The sequence below is a fragment of the Nannospalax galili genome, unplaced genomic scaffold (genome assembly GCF_000622305.1).
Source record: "Nannospalax galili isolate Female #2095 unplaced genomic scaffold, S.galili_v1.0 scaffold748, whole genome shotgun sequence".
Lineage (NCBI taxonomy): Eukaryota > Metazoa > Chordata > Mammalia > Rodentia > Spalacidae > Nannospalax > Nannospalax galili.
In genome coordinates, this window is record NW_008358283.1 from 241877 (window position 1) to 269058 (window position 27182).

The 27182-nt window shown below is 43.0% G+C and overlaps 1 protein-coding gene across 1 annotated transcript; it reads right to left on the reverse strand.

Moving 5' to 3' along the window:
• Window positions 1-27182, reverse strand: LOC103724480 (ataxin-7). Its single transcript, XM_017795210.2, has 10 exons — window positions 27110-27182; window positions 25375-25627; window positions 22847-23109; window positions 22312-22394; window positions 14159-14424; window positions 12246-12444; window positions 11725-11846; window positions 6429-7401; window positions 5550-5616; window positions 1-4003 (listed from the first exon to the last, which is right to left on the reverse strand). Exons 1-10 carry the CDS (start codon window positions 27180-27182, stop codon window positions 3894-3896), a joined length of 2409 nt encoding a protein of 802 aa, XP_017650699.1. The 3' UTR covers window positions 1-3893.

Genomic DNA, 27182 nt, shown 5'->3' on the forward strand with positions numbered 1-27182 from the left:
GTTTATGCAACCAACCTTATTTATTGAGAAATCCTAATTTTATTGCCCATTTAGTAACATGTTTGTTCCACAAACTAATTTCTCATAAAGCAAAGCACAACTTTTTCTTATAAATAGTATAAATTATTTTATTTACAGAAACTTGTTACAAAACAAATAGACTATATATTTCTTCTCTTTTAAATATCCAAAGTAATTTTCTATCCCTTGACATTTGTTCATGTTCTGTACAGCAGCCCACAAAGTCCAGCTGAGATGCTCTTGATGATGTGTACATATTTATCAAACTATTCACACGTCTTAACACAGGAGATTGCTTTTATAACCAAGCTCAAAAAAAGTCACAATTCTTTCAAGGCCCTACAGTCACACTGACAGGATGCAGTGCTCACTTAAAGGATCTGCAAAGGTAAAATGTCTTACACAAAATTTAAAAAGGATTATGTTCTTCTAAACAATGAAACTTTTTAACAATCATCTTTCAAAGCCCATCCCCCCACCCCCAGGACAGAATGAGAGAAATTAAGAAATTCCTTGGCAACAGAACTCTTACAGGAAGACAGCTGCCTGTATGTTACATTTTTTTCAAATTATACATTTTTTTCAATGTTCTCAGAGGTACTTCTTTGTATTATTTTCTTGGAATACAAAATATTTTAAATATTCTATCTTAAACTCTGTATTTCATGAATAACAAAACGGACACATCCTGTAGGTTGCTGGCTGACAAAGATTTGTAACCCTTGGTGCCACTGGGCAATCCATCACTAGTTGAATTACTGTGAACAAAAAGGTTTTAATTTTAAAATACCTTATAAAAATTACCAGCCTTGGTAACTCCTCCCCTAAAATTTTAGAAATAATATTTAGGTGGAAAAAGCAAACTCCAGAAGTTAAACTGAACATTCAAGTCTTTGTAAAGAGAATCTGTCTAAGCTTAGAACTAGGTTCAGGCACTTTCAGTTTTTATTCCCATTAACTTTAAACCATATCACATACTAATAACACGTGTACCCAGAGTGTACACACAGGCACACGCACCCGCGTGCGCGCACACACACACACACACACACACACACACTCGCACATAAAACTAATAAAAGAAAAGCAGTGTGTCACTTAGTTACATGTAGTTTATCCGGAAATCAGGCAACCGAGAGAAGCAACGCCCACTTCATCTGCACGAGTCACTCCGAGACACTAAGGGACACAGACTTCACAGAACAGAGGCATCCCTTCAACTGGAAAGGAGGTGGGTTCTAGAACTATTGGCTTGGCAGTGAACCACTTCAAATTATAAAAAGGTATTTATTTTTATTAATTAATAAATAAATACTAGATGATCTCAATTGTACCAAAACAGGGTATCAGAAAAAAAGACCTGTGCAAAAATACGTATTTAAATATGTACAATTCATTTTTAACAAAATATGTCTTCTGAAATAGGGATACTTCCATATTTATAATAGAACAAGAAATCCCAAAATAAAGATACAAAAGTAGGTTTTGTATAATTCTTTGTTCATCATTGCAGCACTTTTTTGTAGGTTAAGAAAACCGCAGAAGTTGTCATGAATTCTATTGGAAAGAATATAAAAATTATCTTGGTTTTAAATTGATACCAAAGTCTGTCTAGAAACAACCTAACCACTGCAAATTTGGTTTTTCAAGTTAATTTAATTAAAAAAAATATTTGTACTCCCGTAGTTTAAATGGTCTTAATTGTTCATTATCATAAAAAGTAGCTGTCAGAGAAAATAAAATATTTGAACAGTCTAAAATTTAATAGCACTGTTTAGAATAAGTCTGTTTGTGGCAGGCAGAATCCAAAATGGCTAATTTCCTAATCCCGAGGCTCTGTATATTACCGGGAGACATAATGAAATTCAATTAAAACCCCAGTCTAAGAAATCAAATGATCAACACTCACTAATCTAAGTATCTACATTATTCTGAATAAACTTGCTATTGTGGATCCTATTCACATCTTTCAGAACAACATGACCTGTCTATAAATTCCATCACTAAAAGCAACTTAATTTATAACCATCAAGTCCCCCTGGCTCTGAAAATAAATTCTACCCACACCCCATTGCACTTGTCAGCAAGGAATCACTAGGTAAGTTCTGATTCCCTTGTATCTCCTCCTCTCCCTACCACTGGGATGGAAGCGGACTGACTCTCCTAACCTTCCACACTGGCCCGTTCACGCTCTCTCCTTAGAGCTCTCCTCTAGCATCATCTTAAAAACATTTACTGACTGATTGCATAATAAGTGAATAAGATTCTGTTCTCCTTTCCCTAAAAAAAAAAAATCGTTATTTTACATCAATTTATAGCTAAAGTATCAGCATAAAGTCTTTGTTTTCTTACATAATAAGAGTAAGTCTGTAGCAATTCACATTATTAGGCTAGTAACCAAGTATATAATTCATTCTACCTGTTGTTGACTTGAAATTCCCTGAAATGGAAGTTTGTAACCTAAGAACTGTAGGGGAAAAGGATCCCTGGCTGGCTCTGCCAAGGCACTGTCCAGAGCTTTGGGAATTCTACCACTCCATTGTGCTCTCCTCTAAGCCAGAGGGCCTGGCTCTCTGTTCAGGAGCTGTGGCGGTGGCTCCAGACCATCCCAAACTCACTGATAGACGCCTTCTCAAGCAATGCTGTTCTACAGATTGAATGTTCTGAGTGGGGTACTGAAAAAGAAATCTTGGGAGGGCTCCAAGTGTCAGGAGGGAAGATGGCCTCCATTGACCCCAAGAAAGGAGGGTGTGTACGAGTAAACACTGTTACCTCAGGAAGCCTGCTCACGGCACACACACAAGGCTCTCCTACTGCTCTTCCTTGTGGTCTGCTCTTGAGCCTGCATGCATCCAAATAACCGTGTAGTGGCCTGAAGGGAAGTGTGACACACACACAGTGCCAGGAGCACTGGGAGCAGAAATGTACACTTGTACTAAAGCAGTGTCCGAAGAGGAGAATAGGAGTAATGCCTGGGGGGCATTTAAGGGTGTCCAGAAAGGCAGTTCTTAAAAAGCAGACCGAGTAAGACAACAGCCCAATCTGACACACTGTTTAACATGAAAACTTTAACAAAAAAGTCCATCTCTTTGGAAATTTTTCAAGTTTTGCCCTACTTTTTTTTTTTTTTAACCTCCCCTAACCCACTGCCTCAATTGGCTTTTCATTATCAAAACTAGTTTTTTTGTCTGTTTTTCTTTCTTCTCTCTTTATCACAAAGAATTGCTTTTGTACCATGAAAAGTAAACTTTCAATATAGTTTACACTTTCCATTCGGCCATCAATGTCTTCAAACCAGTTCCAAAGTTTGAAGGTTATAACATGCTTCTTATCCTAAATCAATTGCAAAAGGCTGGGCTACTGTGTCACGAGACACTGACCAACACCCGTATACTCTACTCCACTGCTAGAAAACCCTAAAGCCAATTTTCTTCCCTAGGAGGCTACTCAGGATGCGATTTGCTACCCTTTGCAAGGCCTCCAGTCTCCAGTTAAGGTGCCTACCTGCTGGAGAGTGAGCTACAGAAGATGGTGTGTTAAAACAAAACCAAAACTGAAAAAAGATCTGGGGGGGAAGGCGGGGAGGGGCAGTTTACAGTAATGCTCTTTCCAAAACATTCTTCTGCCCAGCCAGTCTACTTGAAGAGTGGCTCCATGATATGCTGCAAGTTAACAAACACACACAAACAGATTTCTCACAGATTGGTAGCAAGCAGTCCAGACCACTTTAACACTGATAAAAGCAATCCGGTGGCTGAACTTGATCCAGTGTCCTTTATGAGTACTCACTGCTACAGACACAGCTTCGGAAAAATCCTCATAAAACAGCCACAGGTTACCCTGGAGGCCCACAGGAGTTTGGGAAAAGAGACTCAAAGGCATCGTGGAGTCCAGAGTGCTGAGTGGAGGTGTAACTTGTCCTCGAAAGTGTCTGGATTACTCCTTCCAGTGGTACTGTCAGCTGTCAGGGACGTGCCTTTGGCTTTTGAAAAAGGGATGAGAAAACGAGAGAAGACTAAAGTTAAATGGCTCAACACCATTCTGATTCTACAAAGATACCCCCAAGTCTGCTCACACTAAAGTTCACTGATCTGGTACGGCAAGGAGGGTCAGTGACCATCTGGCCTTAGCTTTCACTGCCTTTGGGCTCAATCTTTCTAAAGATTTACTTTCAGAAAATTGGCAACAAGAGATACAGGTCTAGGCTTCTGGATCTCATGTTTGCTTCTTCATCTAAACAATTTTATTTATTTATTTTTTTGCTTTGTGTCCTTGAATGTATCCCAGGTTGTTACTGAAATAGGGCAGGGCTACATGTACTGACACGGAGGTGTGACAGCTCACATCCAAGACACTACTACAGCAGAGGGAGAACTCTGCCCTTCCCAATACCCCTATTAAGGCCTAGAGGCCATGAACAGACTCCAGGGAGTGTGGGGATGGGGTGAGTGCCTATTCTTCCTATCTCTGGTTTCCTACTTCACTTCCCTATTCACAGATTAGCCAGCCCAATTAGCACTTAACGCCCTTTCCACAAGGAAACAGAGCAAACTGAGGTTTCTACTTTCTAGGAATGGCATTCTTCAAGTCATGGGTTCCTTTGAGATTCTCCTGAAAGCTGTGAGACCCTCCCACAGACAAAGCTGGACAATACTTCCTAGGGTTCACCTATGTCCTCTGATTGCAAGCCACAGGCCCCCCAGGATTTGTGAAGTAAAATAAAAAGTATCCTAAGCAGAAGAAATTCTTCTATTAACATAAACCTGAGTTGAAACTGATTCCCATAATCCAAATTAAGACTAGGCCTTCTTAGTGGGCACAGTCCCCCCAGATGGTAAAAGGCAGAGCAAATTGGCAGAGCCTAAGCCAAACTTGTCCAAGAAATATGTTTGCTACTCTGAATTTAAAAGGGCCAAATTTCACATGCAAGTTTAGCTCCACGGTTTCTTTGAAAATGATGCAAGGCAGGGGAACAGCTGCTCCATGTCAGCAGGACACCCCCATCTTCCCATCCTTGTTACCCGCTGCTGCCCTCCAGTGCCCACCCCCATTCTCCATCTCGCCCCTTTACCTGCAGGGATTAAGGTCTACAGGTCTACACGAAGACACTATATACTGTGCTACAAATGTATGGTGGATGTTACAAGCTCTCCCACGGGCCCAATCAGACACTCTGCTCAGAGGCAGTTTTGGGGCTAGGTGTACTGTTTCTTTCTGTGTTTGCACTGCCATCTTATATGGATCATAGCTACATAAGTAACTACAAAATAAGTAGAAACACGGTTCACATGGGCCCAAATACCTTTATACTCAAGAAGGCCAGACCAACCAACATACCATAACGTAAGTAGTTATTTAAATTCAGATATTTTCTCCAATACTTTTGGTATTGCAAATTCACACAAATATTGGAGGGAAGTCATATCATAGTAAGAAACTCCTTGGTACATTCTGGAAAAAGCCCTAACCTGTCATTTAAGTTCTGAAGATGGGGAGGGGGGGGGGAACAACATAAAAGAGAGCCTCACTTTTTAAGTCAGGGCTCTGGGGTGCTGCTGCTGAAATTCCTGTTCGTAAGCAAGGTGAGGAGATATCCTGATGAATGAAATAACAAGATGAGAGATGAGCTGGAATTTAGAGCAAAAGCTGCTGAAGAAACAGCTACGTGACATACAGTCGGGAGAAACCAGCAGAGAGAGAGAAACAAAGACACGGCATAAGACAGACCCGGGAAATATGAACCCAACACCCACGAAGCCACCACCTCCCTAATGCTATTGAATGCACAGTTCAGTGTCTTTTAAGGTATTAGCTTGGAACAAATTTTCAGGCTTCAGCTATGCCCGCACTGAACCTTGTTTCCTGCCTCCCTTGAAAACAGGGAGGAGAAAATACGGGTGAAATTTAACCAGAATATTTGAAAGTGCTCAAGGTGAAAAAAATCTCTCGCTCAAGCTCTTTCCTTTGAGGTCTTAAGTAACTGCTTCCTTGGATCAGTTTGATTGCAGCTCATCTTTCTGCAGGGGAACATTCTAGAGTCACTGTGAGAACTGACAGTGCTCCCTGCTTCCTTATCTAAGACATCAGGATGCAGGTGCTGCCTCTGCAGAGGACTCCCTTTGAACTCTTGCTTTGCTGTCAGCCTCCTGCGGTCCTCAGCCCTAGCTGCTAAATGAGGTGTGGCTTCTGTACTCAGGAACATCTCTGAAAGTCATAAGGCCCTCTGCAAAGATTGTTTTCCATTTTATATGCCCACGGACTCTTTCCTTTGTTAAAGACTGCCGTGGAGGTGGGCATCTATATTATTAGCAAACCAATCAACCCACCCAACCACAGATTTTCAACCGTCAAAAGATCCCAAGGGAGAGGCAACAGACACTCCCCAAGGATCAGAATCCACTTCCTACCTGATGAAGGAGGGAATTGTTCGTCAGTCCTTGTGCCCCTGGGATGGTGCCGGTGTGTTTCGTATGGACATTGTTCATGGCTGGCAGTTTGGCAACCTTTGTGGGCTTGCTGCTGTTGTTGTTGATGTTGCTAGAGCCCGGTGAGCACTTTCTTTTCTTTCCTATGAGTTTGTCTAGAGGAGTGTGTGAGTGTGAAAAACTGCCCTGGGAATTGACAGGCAGTTCACTAGACTGATGAATAAACGGGCCAAGAGAAAGAGTAGAGTCGCTGCTGTTCACCATCACACTCATCCTCTTGATGGACTCTGCAGGGCTCCCGCCAGGGGGACCCCTCCCTGTTTGCTCGTGCCTGAGGCTCACAGAGTGTGCTTTATTTGTCACACAGTTGAGGCCAATGCTGTGAGAAGATGCTGCTGTTGACAGGAATGGAGTCCCCAAGTGAGCCATACAGTTTTTTCTAAAAGAGTCCACGGAATGAGAAGAAGAGGATGACGATGAAGAGGAGGAAGGATGAACTAACAGTGGGGAACTGTTTTTGCGTTTCTTTCCTGAGCCGCCACTGGCACTGCTACTGGCATGACAGTTAGTGCTGTTACCAGAAGACTCCTTGGGCCTTAAAGACTTGCTAGATTTCAACTTCTGAGGTTTTCTGGACATAGGGGAGGAAGGGACTGAAGAGAGGCCAGAGGGTGTGGAGGGGGATGAGGAGGAAGAGGATATTTGTCTGGATTGCATACTGCACACAGGATCCATCGCCCCAGAAACAGCAGGTTGTGCATTTAGTGTGGTTCCATGAGCTGGTACCGATTTGCCATTTGGGGAGATGCAGGTAGGTGACAGCAGAACTGGGGATGTAGAGACAGTGGCTGCTGCAAAATAGCTGATCCCACCCTGTGATGTCGGCACAGAGTTTGTCCGGTGAGGAACACGTGCAGAGACAGGTGATGTGGTACAGGGCACTGGTGGGATTTTCCTGGAGAGGGAAGACAGCATGAGTAGTAACAGCACAGCTGGTCAAGGACACCTGCACTCTCATCACAGTGATGATCCAAAACCCAAACCCAATCCTGTTGTATCTTTCCTTCTAATTCTTTATGCTTCCTGGGGTCTAGGAGAAACACTATACAGGACTCACTCCTGCTACCAGCCCAGCTTCATGCCTCCACTGCCCATCACTTGCAAGTGATCTTCCTTTGTTTCAAGCACATGCCATAAAAGACCCTGCATGTCCTGTCTGGGCCACTTGTTACTTCTGCTGTCTGCTCGACTCTTTTAGTTTTAGCTCATCGCTTTAAGAAGTCCGCTCTGACCATCCTGATTGGCTTGTCTCTCCCTGTGCCTCCTGTCGCTAGACTTGTTGACTTTAATTTGTGACTGCCAAACATTCATGTGTAAAGCTTACTTACTACTGTATCCCTAGGGCTGGAAATACACAGATAACATTCAAATGTGGAGAGAATTTAGACGTGAATTAGTTACTTAAGCAATGGGTGACTACTGGTGTGAACAAGCACAGGGGTTCAAATCCCAAGGGGACTCTTCTGTTCGGGTGGTATAGCAAACTATAATGTCTGGGTAATATACTAAGGGAAGAGAGATTCATCCAGAGAGTCAAACTGGGGAGATCCTTTTAATTTAGCTCTGATTTTTAAACATGGCAGTACCAAAAACTCAGTAAGCCTTATTGCAGAACTAAAACTCAGGTGACAGCTGAACATGGTGGCACAGGCCTAAAGCCCCAGTTAGACCAACATAATAGGACCCTCATCTGTTATGAGCAGGAGAAGCCTGTATGTGCTACAACTGTCCTGCTCCAGCCTGGACTGGGTAGCCCGGGCTGATGCAGTCACAACCCTTGTGGGCAGAACTTGGCTTGAACTGCTGTACTTTCTAGATGTCTTCTAAGAAGTCACTATTAATTAAAAAAAAAAAATAATGAGTGCAAGTGTTTGCACGTGCTTTTCCACTTGGCTGCATACTACAGGGACTTATGGAGCTTAAACCACATCCACACTGCCTATACCAGAATCTCAAGGAAAGCAGGCACAGTCATTTCTAAATCTCTAGGAGAGTCTAACATGGAACCAACATGGGGAAGCTGGGCTCTATTTTTGTGCTACTCAGGGAGCAGAACAAGCACTGATAGTACTTGAGAGGTTGCTAGAAACTGACTTCCTGGGCCTCAGCCTAGATGACCTCATCAGAACCTGCCCTTAAACAAGACACCCAGCCAGGCTTGCTCTGAAGTGTAAGCTGCTCATTGGGTGCAGTGCCTTAATATGGCCACTAGGTGGTTCATGAGGCTGGACCTAAGGACTGGGCAGAAAACAAATCCTGGGAAAAGGAAAAAGGTTTCCTTCCACAGGGAGGACTTAGATCTCTGGAAAGGCAATTACTGCTTCCTCTTTAAAAAGCTTATAAACTAGATAAAGGTATACAAAAATATAATAAAAATAGCACTGTCTGTAGAGATAGGAGAGCAAGAGAAAAGGAGACTGAGACTTTGAACCGTACGCCTCTTTATGTTCCTTTTTTTAGAAGCCAGGTGAATATTTACCAATTCAAATAGCTATGAAACAAAGCATGTTTGGATGGCATTCCAGGTCCTTCCCAGATCAATAAAAGGCAGTTGACAGAAATCCCAAAAAGTTGAGATGGCCTTTGAGGTCATGGAAATGCTCTTGAGAAAAGGTTGGTCTAATTCCACTATTTAGAGAACTCAGGCGCTTCAGATGAGGCTTAAATCCTGTCTCTACTGACACTCAAGTTTACCACAATAAACAATGAAAGGGTATGAGAACAAGAGTGGTGCTGAATTAGGGCTTTCTGTAAAGAAAGAGTTTCACTGAGTCAGTCTAATTCAACTTGGACCACTGTGACAGTATCTGATAGTGTCTCAAAGATGCCCCACGGGTTAGATGTGCTAAGCACACCCAGCAAATCTCAGGGACTGTGAGGAAAGGCGGCCTGGAGATGGACTGGCAGCACTCCCTCGTCCAGGGAACATTTCCAGAGCACCTGTGGCTGGTACCCCACTCTACTCTCCCATACACCTCTAGCCTGTTTACCAGCTCATCAATGAGCCACACATGTCCTTCGATGCACTGACTTTTGGAAACAGAAGTCATGGGGCTAGGGATGCAGCTCAGTCAGTAGAGTGCTTGCCAAGCACACACAGCACCACATAAAACAAGGCATAGTGTGCAGCACCTATAATCCCAGCACTCAGGAGGTGGAGACAAGGATCAGAAGTTCAAGGTCATCCTCAGCTACATAGGGGGTTTGAGGCCAGTCTAGGATACATGAGATCTGTCAGAAAACAAAACCAGAGACCATGCTAATGAGCACAAATAGGTGATGTTATCCTAACAGGTACTGCCAGAACCAAATCAAAAGTCAACTCATAAACCTGCTTTTTCAAAGGTTCATGGCACAAAGAGGAAAACCTCTCCACACAGGCCACTAGGAAAACAAACTCTCTTTACTCCACTGCTGGCAGAGAATCCTTACCAATACTATGGGGAGGACACTCTCAGAAGACCTTCCTAACCCCAGCTTTGGTGGGCTCCATGAAGCAATGCAAGAGCCACTAGGCAGAATGAAGAAATACATGATTCAGGTACCCAGGAGGGCTATGACGTAGGAAAAAAATCAGGACCCCAGGAAATGACTGTTTAAATTTTCACTGGAAAGGGGGCTGGAGAGATGTCTCAGTGGTTAAGAGCACTGACTGCTCTTGCGGAAGACCCAGGTTCAATTCCCAGCACCTACATGGCAGGTATGAACCGTTCTTAACTCCAGTTCCAGGGGAATCCGAAGCCCTCTTCTGACCTCCGTGTATGACATGGTGCACTCACATACATGCAGGCAGTACACTCATACACAAAATAAAAAATAATAAAAAATTTTTTTCACTGGAAAGGTATCATGTTCCCTCAGAAAGAATGATGAAAAAGCTCTTATGCAGGAAGCACCAGGAAAAAGGTGAAATTTAAAGGCAGAGGCAACTGTTTTGCCAAGTTCACAAATCCAAGTTCTATCAATGGTCATGGAGATGGCTCTTTTGACTAGAAACTATCTAAGGCCCTGACCAACTTTAGCTCGCTGCACTAAGAATCCAAGCCAGGAAATCAAATGGCCACACTATCAGTCCATTTTAAAAGGTACGAGTCAATGATGCCCACATGGTGGACCTGGGATGAACTGGGGATGACTGGACAGTCCACTTCAGGATAGTAGATCCAACTGAGCATGTGTTTTCCTAGAACAGTCCCCTAAAAGATATTCCCAGGTCAATAGGCTTCAGAAATGCTCCCTATTAAACAAAGGCACCTCCTGCCTTGACAGCTGCCAAAAGATGGTGTCCATTACAGGCTCTGAGTGTTGCACCTGAAACAAGCTCACCTGAAGGAATGCTGAGGTAAACTTTTTAGGCCAAGGAACCTTCCTTTTTCTTCTAACTTATAATGTTACCATACACAATGCTACAGAGGACGTGTCTATGACATAACAGTTGCAACTCAGCCCACGGCCCACGGTTCCTCTTGGCACCTTCACCAGCAGCAGTGCACTCCTCTGGCCCTGCTCCTCCCTTGGGCCTTGCCTTGTCCTGTGCTCACTTTCCTGCTGTTTCTCAAGCAAGCCATCACCTTTTCTGATTCAGGACCTCACAGAGCTGACTCCTCTGTAACTGCTTCACCTAATACTACTCACACCCTAGTTACTTTTCCCTGATCCATCCATCTCAGAAAGGCTTTCTTTCTGAATCCCAGAGCCTGGTATTTATTTGGAAACAAACTGCCCCTACTGACCCAATCCCTAACCTACGACTATGACCTTGGATGTCAGTTTCATGATCTAAAAAAACAGGGATAGTCAGTCATGTAGCAAAGAATTGTGAAAGTTCATAGTTAAGCAGACTCAGTGGTTCCTTGCACAGTCAACACCCCATGAAGTATCAGTGCTCACTTTATTAACCAGCATCTCCAGGATGCTAAACTGTAATCTCTTTACTTTTCTGTTGACTAACTTGTCTCCCCACATGCCCAACTACACTAGAGGTCCTTACTATAGAATCCATCCACCTTGAATCTCAGCACCCAGAACAAGCTGTGGCTGCCGAGCAAGCAGATGAACATATGCAGAGGCACTTTCTTCCTGCAGTTAGCCAGAGCCATTCTTTTTAAACTTAGATAAGTATTTCTTCCTAAATCAGAACCTGAGGTCATCAAGATCAGAGGAAGACATAACCACTGAGATAGGTCAGCTCATTCCCTCCCCACCAACAGGCACTCACTTCCACAGCTGCGCGTTCAAATGCTTCTCCACCATGAGGTTGAGGGCGCAGCGAAGCCGGTTCCACCTGGAGTCAAACACGTAATAACCTCTTCCAATCTGCCGGCTCCCAAATGTGCAAAACTGAAACAGAAAGCACAGCTGGCACACTTGCCACCTCCACGCCAGCCCTGGGAGGGGTCTCACCTTCAAGAAGGAACTAGTCAGGAAATGCTGAGATTAGATGTCTCCAAGGAGAAGAAGCTGTGAGGCCCGAGCATGACAGTCCCTACCCTGAATTTTTGTGGAAGGCAAGACATGAGCAGTCCCCAGACTAAGCACACAGCACCCTTAGCTGCTTGACCGACTACATGCTAGCTACATGCACATGTACATGCATGACAAGGGCACTCCCCTTCTGTGCCCCGTCTATGTGAGCTGCCTGACTACAGGCACAGCAAGGTCCCTGGCCCCTCCCTCCATAGACAGTGCTCTATCCATGCTGTGTGGGAACATCACTGCAGGGGTAGTTGTAGAACTTACAGAAGCTGGCTGAGGATGATGACCTGAATAGTGACAGTCCAGTTTTTCAACAGACTCTTCTTTGTCATCACCTTCACCCTCCTCACTGGATAACCGAGAAGCTGGCTCAGTGGCAGGCAGGGGAGGATGTGGAGACTCATGGCCAGGAGGAGGATCAATGGGTGTACTCCCCCCTTGCTGAGCAGGGCAGCCTGGAGGCCTTAATGGATAAAAAGAACAGCACAGATCAGATCAGGAGATCAGGAGCAATGCCTGGTCATCAGCAGTCTCAATTCAGACAGGAGTACCTAAAAAAACCTCCAGAGGAGGGAGGGGCCAGGAGCCACAGCTAGCCCCGGGGAAACAAGCTGGTCAAGGTGGCAAGGAAGGGGAGGAACCTCTTTCCTTAGCATCACAATTCCAAGCTGAGTTGTCAGCCAAGTACAACCCAAACCAGCTGATAACCACTGTTCCCTTCCATAGCCATGTTGGTGACTAAGCCCCTCTTCTGCTCTTCCTGAAGAAAAGGAACATACATGGAACATGGGATTATGTCCTTGATTGCTTCTTCGAATTTCACAAATATTAACAGTATCTTATTTTTGAAGGCAACAGATAAAGTAATTGGCCAAGTGCTCTTGGATAACCTAGGAAGGCCAGGGGGCATTATCACCTCTTGGGATAGTCAGAAGCCTAGTACTAAAGGGTGGTGATGTCATCATCCTCCATCTAGTCTAGGATGGTCTAGCAAGTAAGCTTACTTTTTATATATGGAAAATCTTCATTGTGAAGATGCCAAAGGACATGCTGAGGAATCTTGATCTGAGGCCAGACCACTCTCCACTGCATTGCTTCTAAATGACAAGGCTCATGTTGGGACAGGTTGAAGTATACTCTTAGGTTATCTTGAAGGAGATGTTTCCACTTTAACACAGTCATTCCAAGAATCAGGCACACAAGAGGGTGACAATTAAGTAACAGCAAGCAGCCAAGGGCTAACACAGTCAGCAGAAGCCCTGTGGCCAATGACTGAACAGCCAACACTGAAACTCCCCATTCTCTAAACCTCTCCCTCTGCAAATGGGTCCAAAGTCCTTGATCTCAGCTTGGTGAAACATACATACACCTTCCCATCACTGCCTCAGCATACACATGGCAAATTCTTGTGAAGACACTCCAACCTGCTGCTTTTCTATGTGCTAATATGTTCAAGGTGTCTCAAATGAACGAATGAACACTGAAGCTGACAGACAGATGCTACAAAACCTCAGACTGAATTCCTGGCCCCAGCAGTCTCCCACTACTGTAATTTGCCAAGAAGCAAGAAATAAATGGGAAACTGTTGCCAAACCACCTGAAGGCAGGACCCAATCTCAGACCTGCTTGATAAGGTTAAGAGAAGCCTAAAAAGAATTACCACAGGGCAGATGATTCTGGCTTTATGCTACTACTTGTATTTTTAAGTAGGAGTCCTGGTTGGAATATACTGATGGCTTTAACAACCTTTTGAAGGAAAATCCAATTTAAGGGCTAGAGGGATGGCTCAGTGGTAAAAAGCATGTTGTACTATGGTAGAGAACATGTTGCACTGCTCTTGCATAAGACCCGAGTTCAGTTCCCAGCACCCACTGGGCAGCTCACAACTGCTTCAAACTCTAGCTCTCGGGGATCTGACCCCTTCTTCTAAATTCTGTGTGCCTACGTGTATGTGCACATGCTCACATTCTCTCCCTCTTTCTCTAACAGACAGAAACACACACACACTTAAAAATAAATCTTTTTAAAGATCCAATTTATAAAACTCTCCATAGTGAGAATGATGCAGATTTCTTGACGACATAGTGTACAGGTAGTAGAGAAGGGGACACGTGGGCACACAGTATCTACAAGCCCATTCTCTAAAGGAGAGAAATGGAGTTGGAGGCTTAACTTACCTTGGAAGACTAGGGGTATGAGGTTTAGGTTTACTAGCTACAAAAGGCTTTGATTCTGAAGGAATCACTCCATGAGAATTTTGGTGTGGCTCCTGCGACGTTCTAGGAGGGGTGGGATGCGGGTCCCTGAGAGGCTGCGATGGTTGCTGAGAGTCTGGATGGCGAATCAATTCCTTTTCCCTGGCTTTGTTTTTGTGCTCGGCTAATAACACATCAAATCGTTTTCTTCTACCCTGAACAGCCCTCCGTTGGGTTAAGGAATGTGTCTATAGGCAGACAGACACAAAACAAACACAGACGCAGACACAAAAACAAAAGGTTAATCTGCTGTGTGGAAAAACAAATCTATACCATTATCACAGACTCAACAGTTAGTAAACTGGAAATCTTTTCTCATTAGCCAAACTAGATCACATACTGTAGGCTCTAATTATAGGAACATGTGTTACTCCATCAGAGGAAAAGAGCAATACTAGCCATGCCACCTGGTGTATAATCAAGTATCACAAAATACAAATAGCTAACAGGTACTCATGTTTTGTGGCATGAAGGACTAATTTATCAAGGTTCTTATGAATTTCATTTTTAAAAACTCTTGTAATGACATAAAATCTAAATGTTAATTTAAAACATATTGGTAAAGTACGATTGAACTGTGTGAAACCAAAAGTTAAACACAGTTGCTTTCCTCTATTCCAACGAAAGTGATGTGTAAAGAGAGAAGGGGGTCAAAGCCATAGTACCGTAGACACGGAGGCTGGCAGAGCCAAGGAAGACGTGAGAAAAACAAAGAACCAAGGAAGGAAAAACAATGTGAACAGGAAGAGACAGGAAGGTAGGGCAACTGTACTCAGTTCCTGAGGTCTCGTCTTGAATTTCCCAAATAGGAAATGGGCACAGAGTACGGTTGGTCAAATTGGGGTAGCACTGGCTTAAAGAAGGCAGCTAATAAAAACTCTTGAATCACATCTTATAAGAAAATGTATGGCCTGGAAAGATGATTCAGCACTTAAGAGCATTGGCTGCTCTTGCAGAGGACCTCGGTTTGACTTACAGCACAGCACCAGTTCAATCTCCTCCCATACTACTGGCACCACCGTCTGTAGAAATGCATGCTAACAACTGTCCAAAACTCCATTTCCAAGGGATCCAAATTCAATGTTCTCTTCTAACCTCCATGGGCATGGCATGACACAGGTGTACTTATACACATACAGGCAATACACTCATACACATAAAATAAAAAAAGAAAATATTAAAAAAGGGAAAAAAATGTCTGTGTACCAAATGCATTTGATATTCACTGACTTTTAAAATTATGTGTATGTGTGTTTGTGGGTATGTGTATGTGAGTGCAGGTGCCCTTGGAGGTCAGAAGAGGAAGCTGGATCCTTTGGAGCTGGAGTTATAGGTGGTTGAGAGCCACCCAAAGTGGGTGGTGGGAACCGATCTTGGGTCCTCTACAGGAGCAGTACATGCTCTAAAGTAGTAAGCCACCTCTCCAGCCCTCACTGGCATTTTGAAAGCCTATATGCTCAAAGCTTAAGACCACTCCTAGTAGGAGACGAAGTGTGAAGCATAAGAAATGGCCAATCTTACCAAAAGTCAAGTCCAATCACAGTAAAATGATTCCACAAGGACCAGTTACTCAATCTCCTCCCATACTACTGGCACCACTGTCTGTAGAAATGCATGGAGATACCAATCTCCAGGGGCAGATGAGTCCTCTAACAGGAGTGTCCCTATCACTTATCATGAACAAAAGTGAATTCATCTATCTAAATGCTTCCTTCTTTAAGTTACAATACCCTTTATATGTGGTCATGACTACATTTACAAACACAGTGCTCTACAGGTTTACAGAGCATGTTAGCAACAAACTTAAGAAACATATGCCTGACATGATGGTGCAAGCCTATAGTCCCAGCACTTGGGAGGCAGAGGCAGGTGGATCTCTGTAAATTCCAGGCCAGCGGAAAAAAAAAAAAAAAAAAAAAAAAACACCCTGGGAAATTACACTCTTCAAACTTACACTGGAACTGAGAAGCTTAAGCTCACTCCTTACTGGACATAATGAAAATTAAGTCCACCCAAAAGCTAACATGACACAGATAAATGTGTCTATTTTTCAGTTTTTACTTAAAAACTGGTAGCATGTAATATATTTGCAAGGAAGTAACTTAAATGAAGACCAGGAACTCTGTTCTGTCCATCACCATATAAGTACCTAGAGGAACATCTGCCATTGGGCAAATGCTTCAAACCAAAGGCATGTAAGGACAATGGCCCTCCAGCATGTGTTGAAAAAATGTGTGCACATGCACCACTACTGTCTGTCTCCCTAGGCAGATGGAGAAACTTCTCCTCATCTTTCAATGTCTCAGGTGAAGAAAGTAGGCAGTGGATATTGTCCCAGGTCTGTTTGAAAGAGTAAACAGGGTTCCCAGTGAGCTTTGAAGAACATTCCAAATAGAAATCCCATGACTACCACCCACCCACAACAATCAGGACTCTGCAGGAGTTGCCTAAGACACAGGCAAATAGATGACTATGTAAGTCGGCTTCCAGAAGCCCTGCATGCCTTAAGACCTTTGTGTGCTGCCCACTATTGCTTAGGGTACCATGCACTGCTTGCCTTCTCCCTCTTGCTGCTCAGCCTCCTAGCCATCTAGGAGGTGTTTACGCCATTCATTCTTGTTTCCTCCACGTTTCCCATCTCTCTGCCCACATAAATCAGAATCCAGTTTCAGCCCAATGTTCCTGTGGCTGGGAAGCCTTCAAGGCCAATCTTCCTACTACAGATTTCATAACTCAGGCCTCTCTCTTGTCCATAAATCAACAGTGATTTATACGTATGAGTCATTCTTAGCCAAATCCACTTCCAGCATCATAAACAACGGTCCACAAGTACAGAAAACACACTTGATTGTTTTAAACTCCATATTCTTCTGGGACCTGGAACAAGGCCTGCACTCAGAGATGTACGCAACAAACAAAGTATCAGGTACAAGGACCAGATGGACAAAGGCTGAGAGTCACAAATCCCTCTTCATGGAGGCACACTGATACTAGACAGACACAGAGAAGATAGCAGGTAGAAAACAGGGATTGACAGGGCAAACAGCAGCAAGCCTCCTGTGTTAAGGATATACAACAATCTATGCCTAAGACAGAAGAAACATGGCAGCAACTTGCGGATGTGCACGGTAGGGCCCTCAGGCAGGTTTAGTCTTAAGGGACCAAACAGGATCAGACCAAAAGTAATGCAAAAAACTGGAGAAGGCCTTCAATTCCAATATCTAGGAGGCAGAGGCAGGTGAGCTCTCTGTAAGATCAAGGTCTACATTGTGAGTTCTAGGCCAGCTGGGGTTACAGGGAGACCATGTCTCAAAAAAAAAAAAAAAAAAAAAAAAAAGACGGAGGATGTAAAACAGGAGACGGCAGTAATTATGGGAAGCCTATAGAGGTGCAGCCTAACTGGAGGCTGCATTTTCTACCAGTCCTACATGGAACTAACTTCCAATCGGGGCTGAAGACACACATTAATGTCACAGAGACTAAGCACCTTGCTATCCATGGCAATGGCACCCTTAAAAGCAAAGAACATATTGTTTGAAAAGGAAGATGGCAGAAAAATGTATAACCCTACAAAATCAGGACACCTAGCAACGAAGGCACAGGAAGAATGCAACAATATTCCCTGTGGATTTTGTGCTAAATAAAACCCTTCAGGCAATCCTACCATCTGGGTATTTACCAAAATGAACTGAAATCAGGGTCTTGGGAGAGATTTTAGCATTCCCATGTTCATCAAAGCACTACTTACAATTCCATTCCTCTGCAGCCTCAACACTTCCAACCTATTCCAAATTATCCACTGCTAACCCTGGACCCAGGCCTACTTCATTTCCTCTGCCTCAGATCCCTGGACTAGCTTCCTAACCCAGACTATGTAAATCCCCTAGCAGAGATCCCACAGGCTCCTGATCTGACACAGTCCAGACCTCCTATTGTCCTCCTCCTGTCCTGACCAGCCTACGTAGTACCCCTAGTACCCAGAACAGTCTACTACTCTGCAAGAACCTGAAACACATACCAATTTATTTTCCATACCATAGCAAAAAGCAACCAAGCAATACAAATATAAACAGAACCACAATTCAGTTAAACAAAGGCAAAATAGAAGTTCCTGCTGGACACACAACCAACAAAGAACATCCATTTGCCCAAACAAATAATAGGGAATAACCAAGAGAACATGTCCCCAAGAAAACCCACCAGTCCCATAGAAGTGTACTACAATGACAACCACCCTGAGGAACCCCGGATGAGGAATTTAAAAGAACAATCATAAAGATGATCAAAGAACTGAAAAAAAAAACACAAACAACTCAAAGAACTCATATAGGCCAGGCATAAACCTGTGAAGCTCAAGAACATACAAATATGTGGCTTAATGAAAGAGAGATGGCTCAATGGTTAAGAACACTGGCTGTTCTTGCAGAATACCCAGGTTCGAATCCGAGTACCCACATGGCAGCTAACAACTGTCCATAACTCCATTTCCAAGGGATCCGAAAGCCTCTTCTGTCCTCTGTGGGCACTGCACGACACAGGTGCACTTACCTACATGCAGGCAATACACGCATATACATAAAATAAAAATAATAAATATTTTCAAAAAGAAATATCAAAAACAATTCAGGGTTTGAAAAGTGAATTTACAAAAGAGATAGAAATATTAAATAAAGGCCAAACTGAAATGAACATGAATTGAAAAACTCAAAAAGCCAATTGGAAACAACAGGACAAGCTCACAAGCAGAATGAATGAAACAAGAAACAGAGTATCAAGACTGATGACAATGTCGAAGATCTGAACTCCTTAGGCAAAGTCTATGTAAAATTAAAAAAAAAACCAAAAAACCACAGGAATGGAATACACAGGAAATGTGGGACATTGAGAAGATCAAATCTATGCATCATAGACATACAGAAAGGAGAAGAATCTCAGGTGAATGGCATTGACCAGATCTTCAACAGGATTATAAAAGAAAACATTCCTAAGTTAAGGAAAGACATACCTATACAGATTGAAGAAGCACACAGAACACCAATGAGATAGGACCAGAACAGAAACTCCACGTGGCATATCATAGGAAAAACAATACTGCTTAAACTATTCAGAAAGATAGAAACAAAGAGAGAACTCCCAAACTCCTTCTATGAAGTCAGTATCACTGTAACCAAAGCCAGGTAAAGACAGACAGACAGACAGACAGACAGACAGACAGACACACACACACACACACACACACACACACACACACACACACACACACACACAAAAACCTAAAGCCCCATCCTTAATGAACACAGAAGAAGCAAAGATACTCAACAAAATATGAACTGCATTCAGACACACATCAAAAACATCATCTACCACAATCAAGTTAGCTTTATTTCAGAGATGCAAGAATGGTTCAATAAACGAAAAGGCCTCTGACAAAATCCCACATGCATTCATGTTAAAAGTCCTAGAAGGAATTGGTCTGGAGGGAACCAACATAATTAACATAATTAAAGCTATATACAACTACCCCATAGCCAACATCATTCTAAATGGAGAACAACTGGAAACATTCCCATTGAAATCAGGAACCCAACAGGGCTGTCCACTATCTCCAATATTTTTCAATACAGTGCTTAAAACTCTTGTGAGAGCAGTAAGACGAGAAGGAAATTAAAAAGGAAAAGGTCAAATTATCACTATTTGCAGACAATATGATGTTATACATAAGAGATGCCAAACATTCTATCAGAAATCTGTTAGAAATGATTAATACTTTCAGTAAAGTGGCAGGTTACAAAATCAACTTACAAAAATCAGTAGCCTTTCTATATACCAATAATATGCAATGAGAGAAAGCATTCAAGGAAACCCTCCCAGTCAAACATGAAAAATAAAATATTTAGGAATAAACCTAACTGAAGACATTACAGATCTCTACAATGAAAATTTCAAATCTTTAAAGAGATAGAGGAAGATACTAAGAGATGGAAAGAACGACCATGCTAATGGATTGGTAGAATTAATATTGTGAAAATGACCATCTTAGCAAAAGCAGTGCATAGATTCAGTGCAATCCCAATCAAAATACCCATGATATTTTTCACGGAGTTTGACAAAATCATCCTAAAATTCATATGGAATCACAAAAGACCCTGGATAGCCAAAGCAATCTTGGGCAAAAAGAACAACACTGATCTCAGATTATATTACAGATCTTAGATTATATTACAGAGCTATAGTCACAACAACAGCATTGTACTGGCACAAAAAGAGACATGTAGATATGTAGAACACAACAGACAATCCAAACATGAGTACATGTAATTTCAGCTACCTGATATTTGACAAAGATGCCAAGAAAACACAATGGAGGAAAGACAGCATCGGCAACAAATGGTGCTGGCAAAACTGGATCTCCATCTGTAGAAGGGTGAAACTGGACCCTTATCTTTCACCCTGCACAAAAGTCAACTCCAAATGGATCAAAGACCTCAGTGTGAAACCTGAAAGTCTAAATTGCTGGAAGAAAACATAGGCGGAAGACCCTCCAAGATATGGGAGTAGGAAAGGATTTTCTAAATCAGGCATCAGCTGCTCAGGCATTAAGGTCAACAATCAGTAAGCGGGACTTCAGAAAGCTACGAAGATTCTGTATAGAAAAGAAACAGCCAAGGAAGTGAAGAGGAAACCCACTGAGTGGGAGAAAATCTTTACCAGTTACACATTCAATAGAGGATTACTATTCAGAATACACAAAAAACGAAGAAACAAAATAAATGACCCAATACAAAGATGGGCTGTAGACGTGAACACAGAGTTCTCAAAGAAATAAAAATGGCTAAGACACACCTTACAAAGTGCTCAACATCCTTAGTAATTAGAGAAATGCAGATAAAAACCACTTTAAGATCCCATCTTACCCCAGTCAGACTGGCTAAGATCAAGAGAATAAAAAGCACCAAATACCGCTAGTGGGAATACCTCGTGAAACCACTACGGAAAGCAGTGTGGAAGACTCTCAAAAAACTAAAAATGAACCTACCAAATGATCCGGTTATACCACTCATTGGCATATACCCAAAGGACTCATCCTACTGTAGAGATACCTGTACATCCATGTTTGTTGCTGCTCTCTTCACAATAGCTAAGAGATGGAAACAACCTAAATGACCCTCAACTGACAAATGGATAATAAAAATGTGGTACATTTACACAATGGAGTTCTACTCAGCAGTAAGAAAACGTGAAATTATAAAGTTTGCAGGTAAATGTAAGGCACTAGAGACTGTTATACCAAGTGAAGTAACAAATGCAGAAAAGCAAGTGACATATGTTCTCCCTCATTTGTGGATTGTGCACCAATCCCTTGTATACGTGGGTATATATCCTGATGTTATACCAGGAGCCAGGAAAATGGAAAGGAAACATGGAGGTAAAGGAAAAGAAAGAACCAGAAAGTGGATGTTACTGGGGGGAGGTGGGGAAAGTGGAAGTGTTTGGCTGGGAGGGTAAGAGGGAAGGACCTGTAGAGGGCGATGGTGGGGGACGAGGGAACTCAGGAGAAGGGGGGATGGCGGGAGGTGGGTGTTATTGAGGGGAGGGAGGGAATATTGGGGACACTTGGACTGGGGAGGGAGGAGGGAGGTTGGTTGGATACGGGGGGAGAGAGAGTAGAGATGAATGGATCTTGGGGGCTTAGGGAAGCCAGAGGGAGATGTGTTGCCTCCAAACCCCCCTGAGAAATGTACATATGGTGGAATGAGAGAACGGACTCCCAGAAGTTGCCTCTGACCTGCACAAGTTCACTGTGGTGCATACATCCATACACAGACATGCACACAAAATAAATACAAAATGTAATAAAAACATTTAAAAAAGTAAAACAAAACCTCTCAAATGTACAGTTTATAGTAACACACATCACACTTTGTCCACTTGAGGTTTTCAGTCATCAAACCAGTTTATTTCATTTACACAACTAAGAGGACAGCCAGAGAGCATTGGCTCCCCTGTGTCTGAGATGTGGAATAGTGTGCTACTGCCAAGGGCCCTGTGCATACCAGCCTTCAGAAGGCACCCACCTTGCATGTCAAAGACCGGGTGCAGGGCTTCTTGGTGTCCATATCAATGACCCCACAGTGGATGTCAGGATCAAACTCTCTTTCTGTCAAGAGCACACAAACATTATTACAGTAGGTGTATGAAATGCTCTCTTCATTTTTTAATAGGCAAAATCTCGAGATATACAAATTATAGTTGGAATAAAATGTACAATGACTGTTAACAGATGAGATGTGGGCATTGCCATGATCAGCAGCCTCAGATGAAACACCACCACTGCTACCAGATGACTGGCAAAGCATTTTTTTTCATCAGCATTACTATATTTACATTCAGAAAAACCACAAAGAGCTAATTTCCATTACGCTACACACGCACATATGTACACACATCCAAGCATGCTCCTTAAAAGGAAGTGTGAAGACGACAGATGTACTACTGAAGAAATCTCCCTAAGGCTCCAGTTGACCAGTTTTAAAAAAAGGACTTTCATTTACCCTCTGTTCATGCCCATTTAATATACACTGAAACATTAAGAGAAAACTGTGAAGTTACCTGATAATCTCTTATTTAAAAACTTCCTGTTATTAGAACTGTCTTCAGATTTCTTTTCCAGAGTGGGCAGGGTAGGGAGCCCTTTGCCATTCAGAATCTGACCAGGTGAAGGCAAGGTTGGCTTTGGTATTGAGGGGCAGTTAAGGCCAGACTTGACTGAGGAACTCACAGTAGCAGGACAGGTTGGCCCCACTGTAGATTTCAGTAGTGTGCCATCCAACTTCGTATGCATCTTTTCCACCTTCACAGAGGGCGTCATGCTGCTGGAGGAGGAATGCAGTGCATAAGTGTCCTATGGCCCCTGGTGAATGGGGACCAGAGGGATGAGAGCAAAGCCTGGGTCTGCCAGAGTATGCAGAGGGCCAGGCCCCGAGAAGGCACCTTCTACATTTTCTTAGAACTATCACAGAAAAACTATGTGGCGTTCAATATTTATGAAGTTTATTAGCCCTTCTGACAAAAAGCCCAGTAGATCAAATTTATCTGCTTTTACCATTTCAGAAACATTTTGCACATGGATCTATGGAAAACTTAAGACTTGGCAGTCAATACAATTTCTATAAGAAAGCAAAAGTTCTGAAAGAACCAAAGATCATCTTACAGAACCCTTACAGGATACTTTATAAGAAGCATCATTTTTTTCCTTCTTTTTAAATTTTTATATATATTTATTAAATTTTTGTGCATATCATACAAAACATCTTAATCATTTTTATTCCACCTCCTCCATCCGCACCACTTGATAGCCCCCCCACCCCACCAGATTTCATGCTTTGAGCACATCAAGTTAAGTTAGTGTACCCAGATGTACCTCGGTACAATTTCATCCAATGGGGTGTAGTCAGCCTATCTAGACTCTCTCCCTTAAAGATCAACTCTTTCTCACCCAGCAGAAACATCATTTTTAAGAAAGGAATCATTAAAACAAATGTCTGACTGATCAAATGTCACTCAAGACTTAGGAGAATTCAAAAACAATGCCAAGCATATGCCTAACAATGCAAGAGCAGCTCCTGGAAGCCCTTCTGCTTTTGCCACCGAGGAAGACCCACGTTCAATTAGCAGGTGCTGTGTCACGGATGCGCTAGTCTTCCAGGCCCTGAACAAAGGTTCCTATGACGTAAGCTTAGGACAGCTGTACCTGGTAACGTTGGTGATGAGGACTTGCACCACTAATGTAACGATGACTTCTCTTGTGACCTTATTCACGCTATCATTTTACTTGCTAAAAATGATGATGTCAATAAGACCCCAATGGCTTACCTGGTCCCTCCTCAGAGCCCTTGCTGGACACAAAGGAGGTCTGGGTTGAGGAGCTTTTGCAAACTCTGTTGGAGCTAGTGCTCTAATAGCTGTTAAGCTGGCAAGTGACTTGCCCTGGCATTTTCTTTAGCTTCAAGACAGAGAAGTGAAAGACAAGCTTCCTGTACAGCACTTCTGACAGATGAGCAGAGGCTGGGGGCCTAGCAACAAGGACGAATAGCCCCAAGAGCTGTACTTGGAGTAGCCTGGCAGCAACAAAACTACTGCTTGGTGTCATGGCCTCTCCCAGCTGGCAAGGTTCTTGAGTAATATCAGGTACTAGACCCTTCCCTGAGATTAACCAGATCATCAGGTCTTGGGACTGAAATGTGTACACCTCCCCCCTAAAGGGAAGCAGGCCAACGAAAAGCTACCTGCCAGCAGGCTGAGAGATATCATGACAAAGCAAGACATGTTTCTATCGGAGTCATGGCTCTATCCTTCATGTGACCTCTGTGAGCCAGCCCCCCTCCCCCCACCCCGGAGCCTCTAGATCCACTCTGGAAACTTAGCGGAGTCTTACAGGTAAGTTGTGAACTTCTTCCAGTCCTTCCTCATCACTACTGTGACACGAATCCAAAGCTGGCAGAGAAAGCTGTGCTTCCCTATTTGCTTTGCAGGCCACCAAGACTCCCAGAGGGGCCACTGGGGATCTTCCTTCTTTAATGTCTACTACTACTAACAGAGGCTCAGGAGTGTCAGCAGCCATTCATTAATTTCCTGTCTCCATTGGGTGAGTGTACACAAGAGTACCCTAACTAAAGTACCCCCTAAACCTGCAGTGGGGATACTCCTAGACCCCCAGAGAAGCGGTGTCCTGCTTCCACTGTGAAGTAACAGAAGTGGGACCTGAACCAGGCCTGTCAGACCTGAGGGCATCTCACACAATGCATCTTGCCCTAAGCGGCTTTTTTCGCACGTGGAAAATAGAGGAAAGACCTACTCCACAGAGATGCTATGATCAATACATGGTATCACACAGATACAGCTCATTTTCAGTAACTCTACAGAGGAAAAGATCAATAAATACTACTGGCCTTATGATTACTGTGATTACTCATTTGAACAGTTTTCTATGCAATGATAGGGACATAAAAAGAACCAACAATGTGTACCTGAATTCTCCAAGTGAATGCTTACCCATGCCTCATGGGCACTCTGTGATGGCACTCACACAGGGCTTACCCTAACAGGTAAGCTTTCCAAACCCATGTGGCCATACTTACACTCTAGCATGGGGGACTTTAGTCTGCTGAATGGGATGCATGGGCCTGATGGTCCCCCTGAGCTGCAGTTTCTCTTTGGGCAATTTCAGTAACTTGGAACTTGATGAGGGTGCACAAAGGACCCCTCCACTGGAAGACCGGCTGCTTCCACTTGCACTGCCGCCTTTGCTTTTGGACAGAGAAGGGAAGAAGGAAAATACTGAGCTGGGAGGAACGGCCAAAGAAGGCTTGCTAGATGAGCTATGTCTTCTTTCTGAAAAGGAATAACAACGACAACAAAAAAGACATCATGTTTCAGGCAAACCACAAAGGGAAGGCTGGGAGGGTTCCCCCACACCAATAGTGTTTAGGTTAAAACATACATCTTTAAGTGGAGACACGGTAAATTCAGCAGCTTATGAAATCACTTACATAGGCCCCACAGACTTACTTAGTATGTAGGAACTAGTCCCCTTTCCAAGGCATCTCAGAAATGTTTACCACATAAACTCATTAGGAAATCCAACACCTATTCTAAACACAACCAAAGCGCCTTTTGGGTTTTACATGACCTACGAACCTCAATGGCTCCAACTCATACTCTAAGAGGAAAGTTATCCGTCATCCTTTCTAGCATTAATACCTTTCTGGTTTTCAAGGTAGAAAATCTTAAGGAACAAATTTTACCTTTTTGTTTCTTGTCACTCACAACCAGCCCATGACATCAAATACAAATGTTTCTAGAGCTGTCTTGTTCCTGAAGGATCTGCTAGTATTTTCCAGTGAATCATTTCAACCCCTCCCACTTAAAAAAAAATAATCTCACTTAACTACAAATGGCAAAGCTCTGGTAAAGGTCTTGCCAAAGGCACAAGACAAAAATACCACAAATAGCTGGGGCTGTTTTTTTACTTTAAACCAGGAAATAATTCACTGGTAATATAGATAACAAAGGTTTAGCCAAGAACAATCTACCTGTTGGAGGATATAGTTTCTTCAGCGTGAGGCAACGCACACTCATAGGAACCAAGCACTGCTGAAAAATGCTACTACCAGAAACTACCTAAGGACTTGTTAACTTGATTTACTTGAGGACCCTGTGGTGGAGGTTTAATGGCAGCCTTTACCTCAGGATTAAATTTAAGAAGAAAATCGTATTTTCTTAATTCAAAGTTTTAAAATTTGTGCAAACCGTCACTGGCTTATCACAATCTGGACTCTGTGTGAGTACTCAGAACATTAGGCATGTTAGAATCAGAAGCTACAAGCACCACTTAAATCTTATCTGAGCCTCTCAGTGGGCTGTGATGACTGACTACTGAAGACAGCAGTCCTGCGGTGCTTTATGAGGTACTTCAAAGCAAGCTTCACACCAGGACAAAATGATGCTATCTACAGACAAAATTCATTCTCCTGATCAACCGCATTGAAGCAATACTCAAGAAGGTGAAAAGAGGGTCAATATAGAGGGTCGCTTGTCAGGGCCTTGTCTCAAAAATAAATTACAAAAAATAAAGAAAACAAAAGACAACAAACGCTGGCAAGGATGTGGGGACGGGAGGCCTTAAACATGGCTGGTGGGAGAGGACTGGCAAGAGTCACTATGTAAGTAAGTGTGGGATTCTCAACACACTAAAAACAGAGCTACCACATGACTTTGCTATAACCACTCCAGAGCATATGCACAAAGGATTCTAAGTCAGCACACTGCAGGGACACTTATGTACCATGTTGTGTAATAAAAAGAGTTCCATACCTTTGGCCACCAGGGAAATGTACATTAAAACCGCTTTCAGGTTTAATTTCACTCCAGTCAGAATGGCTATCAT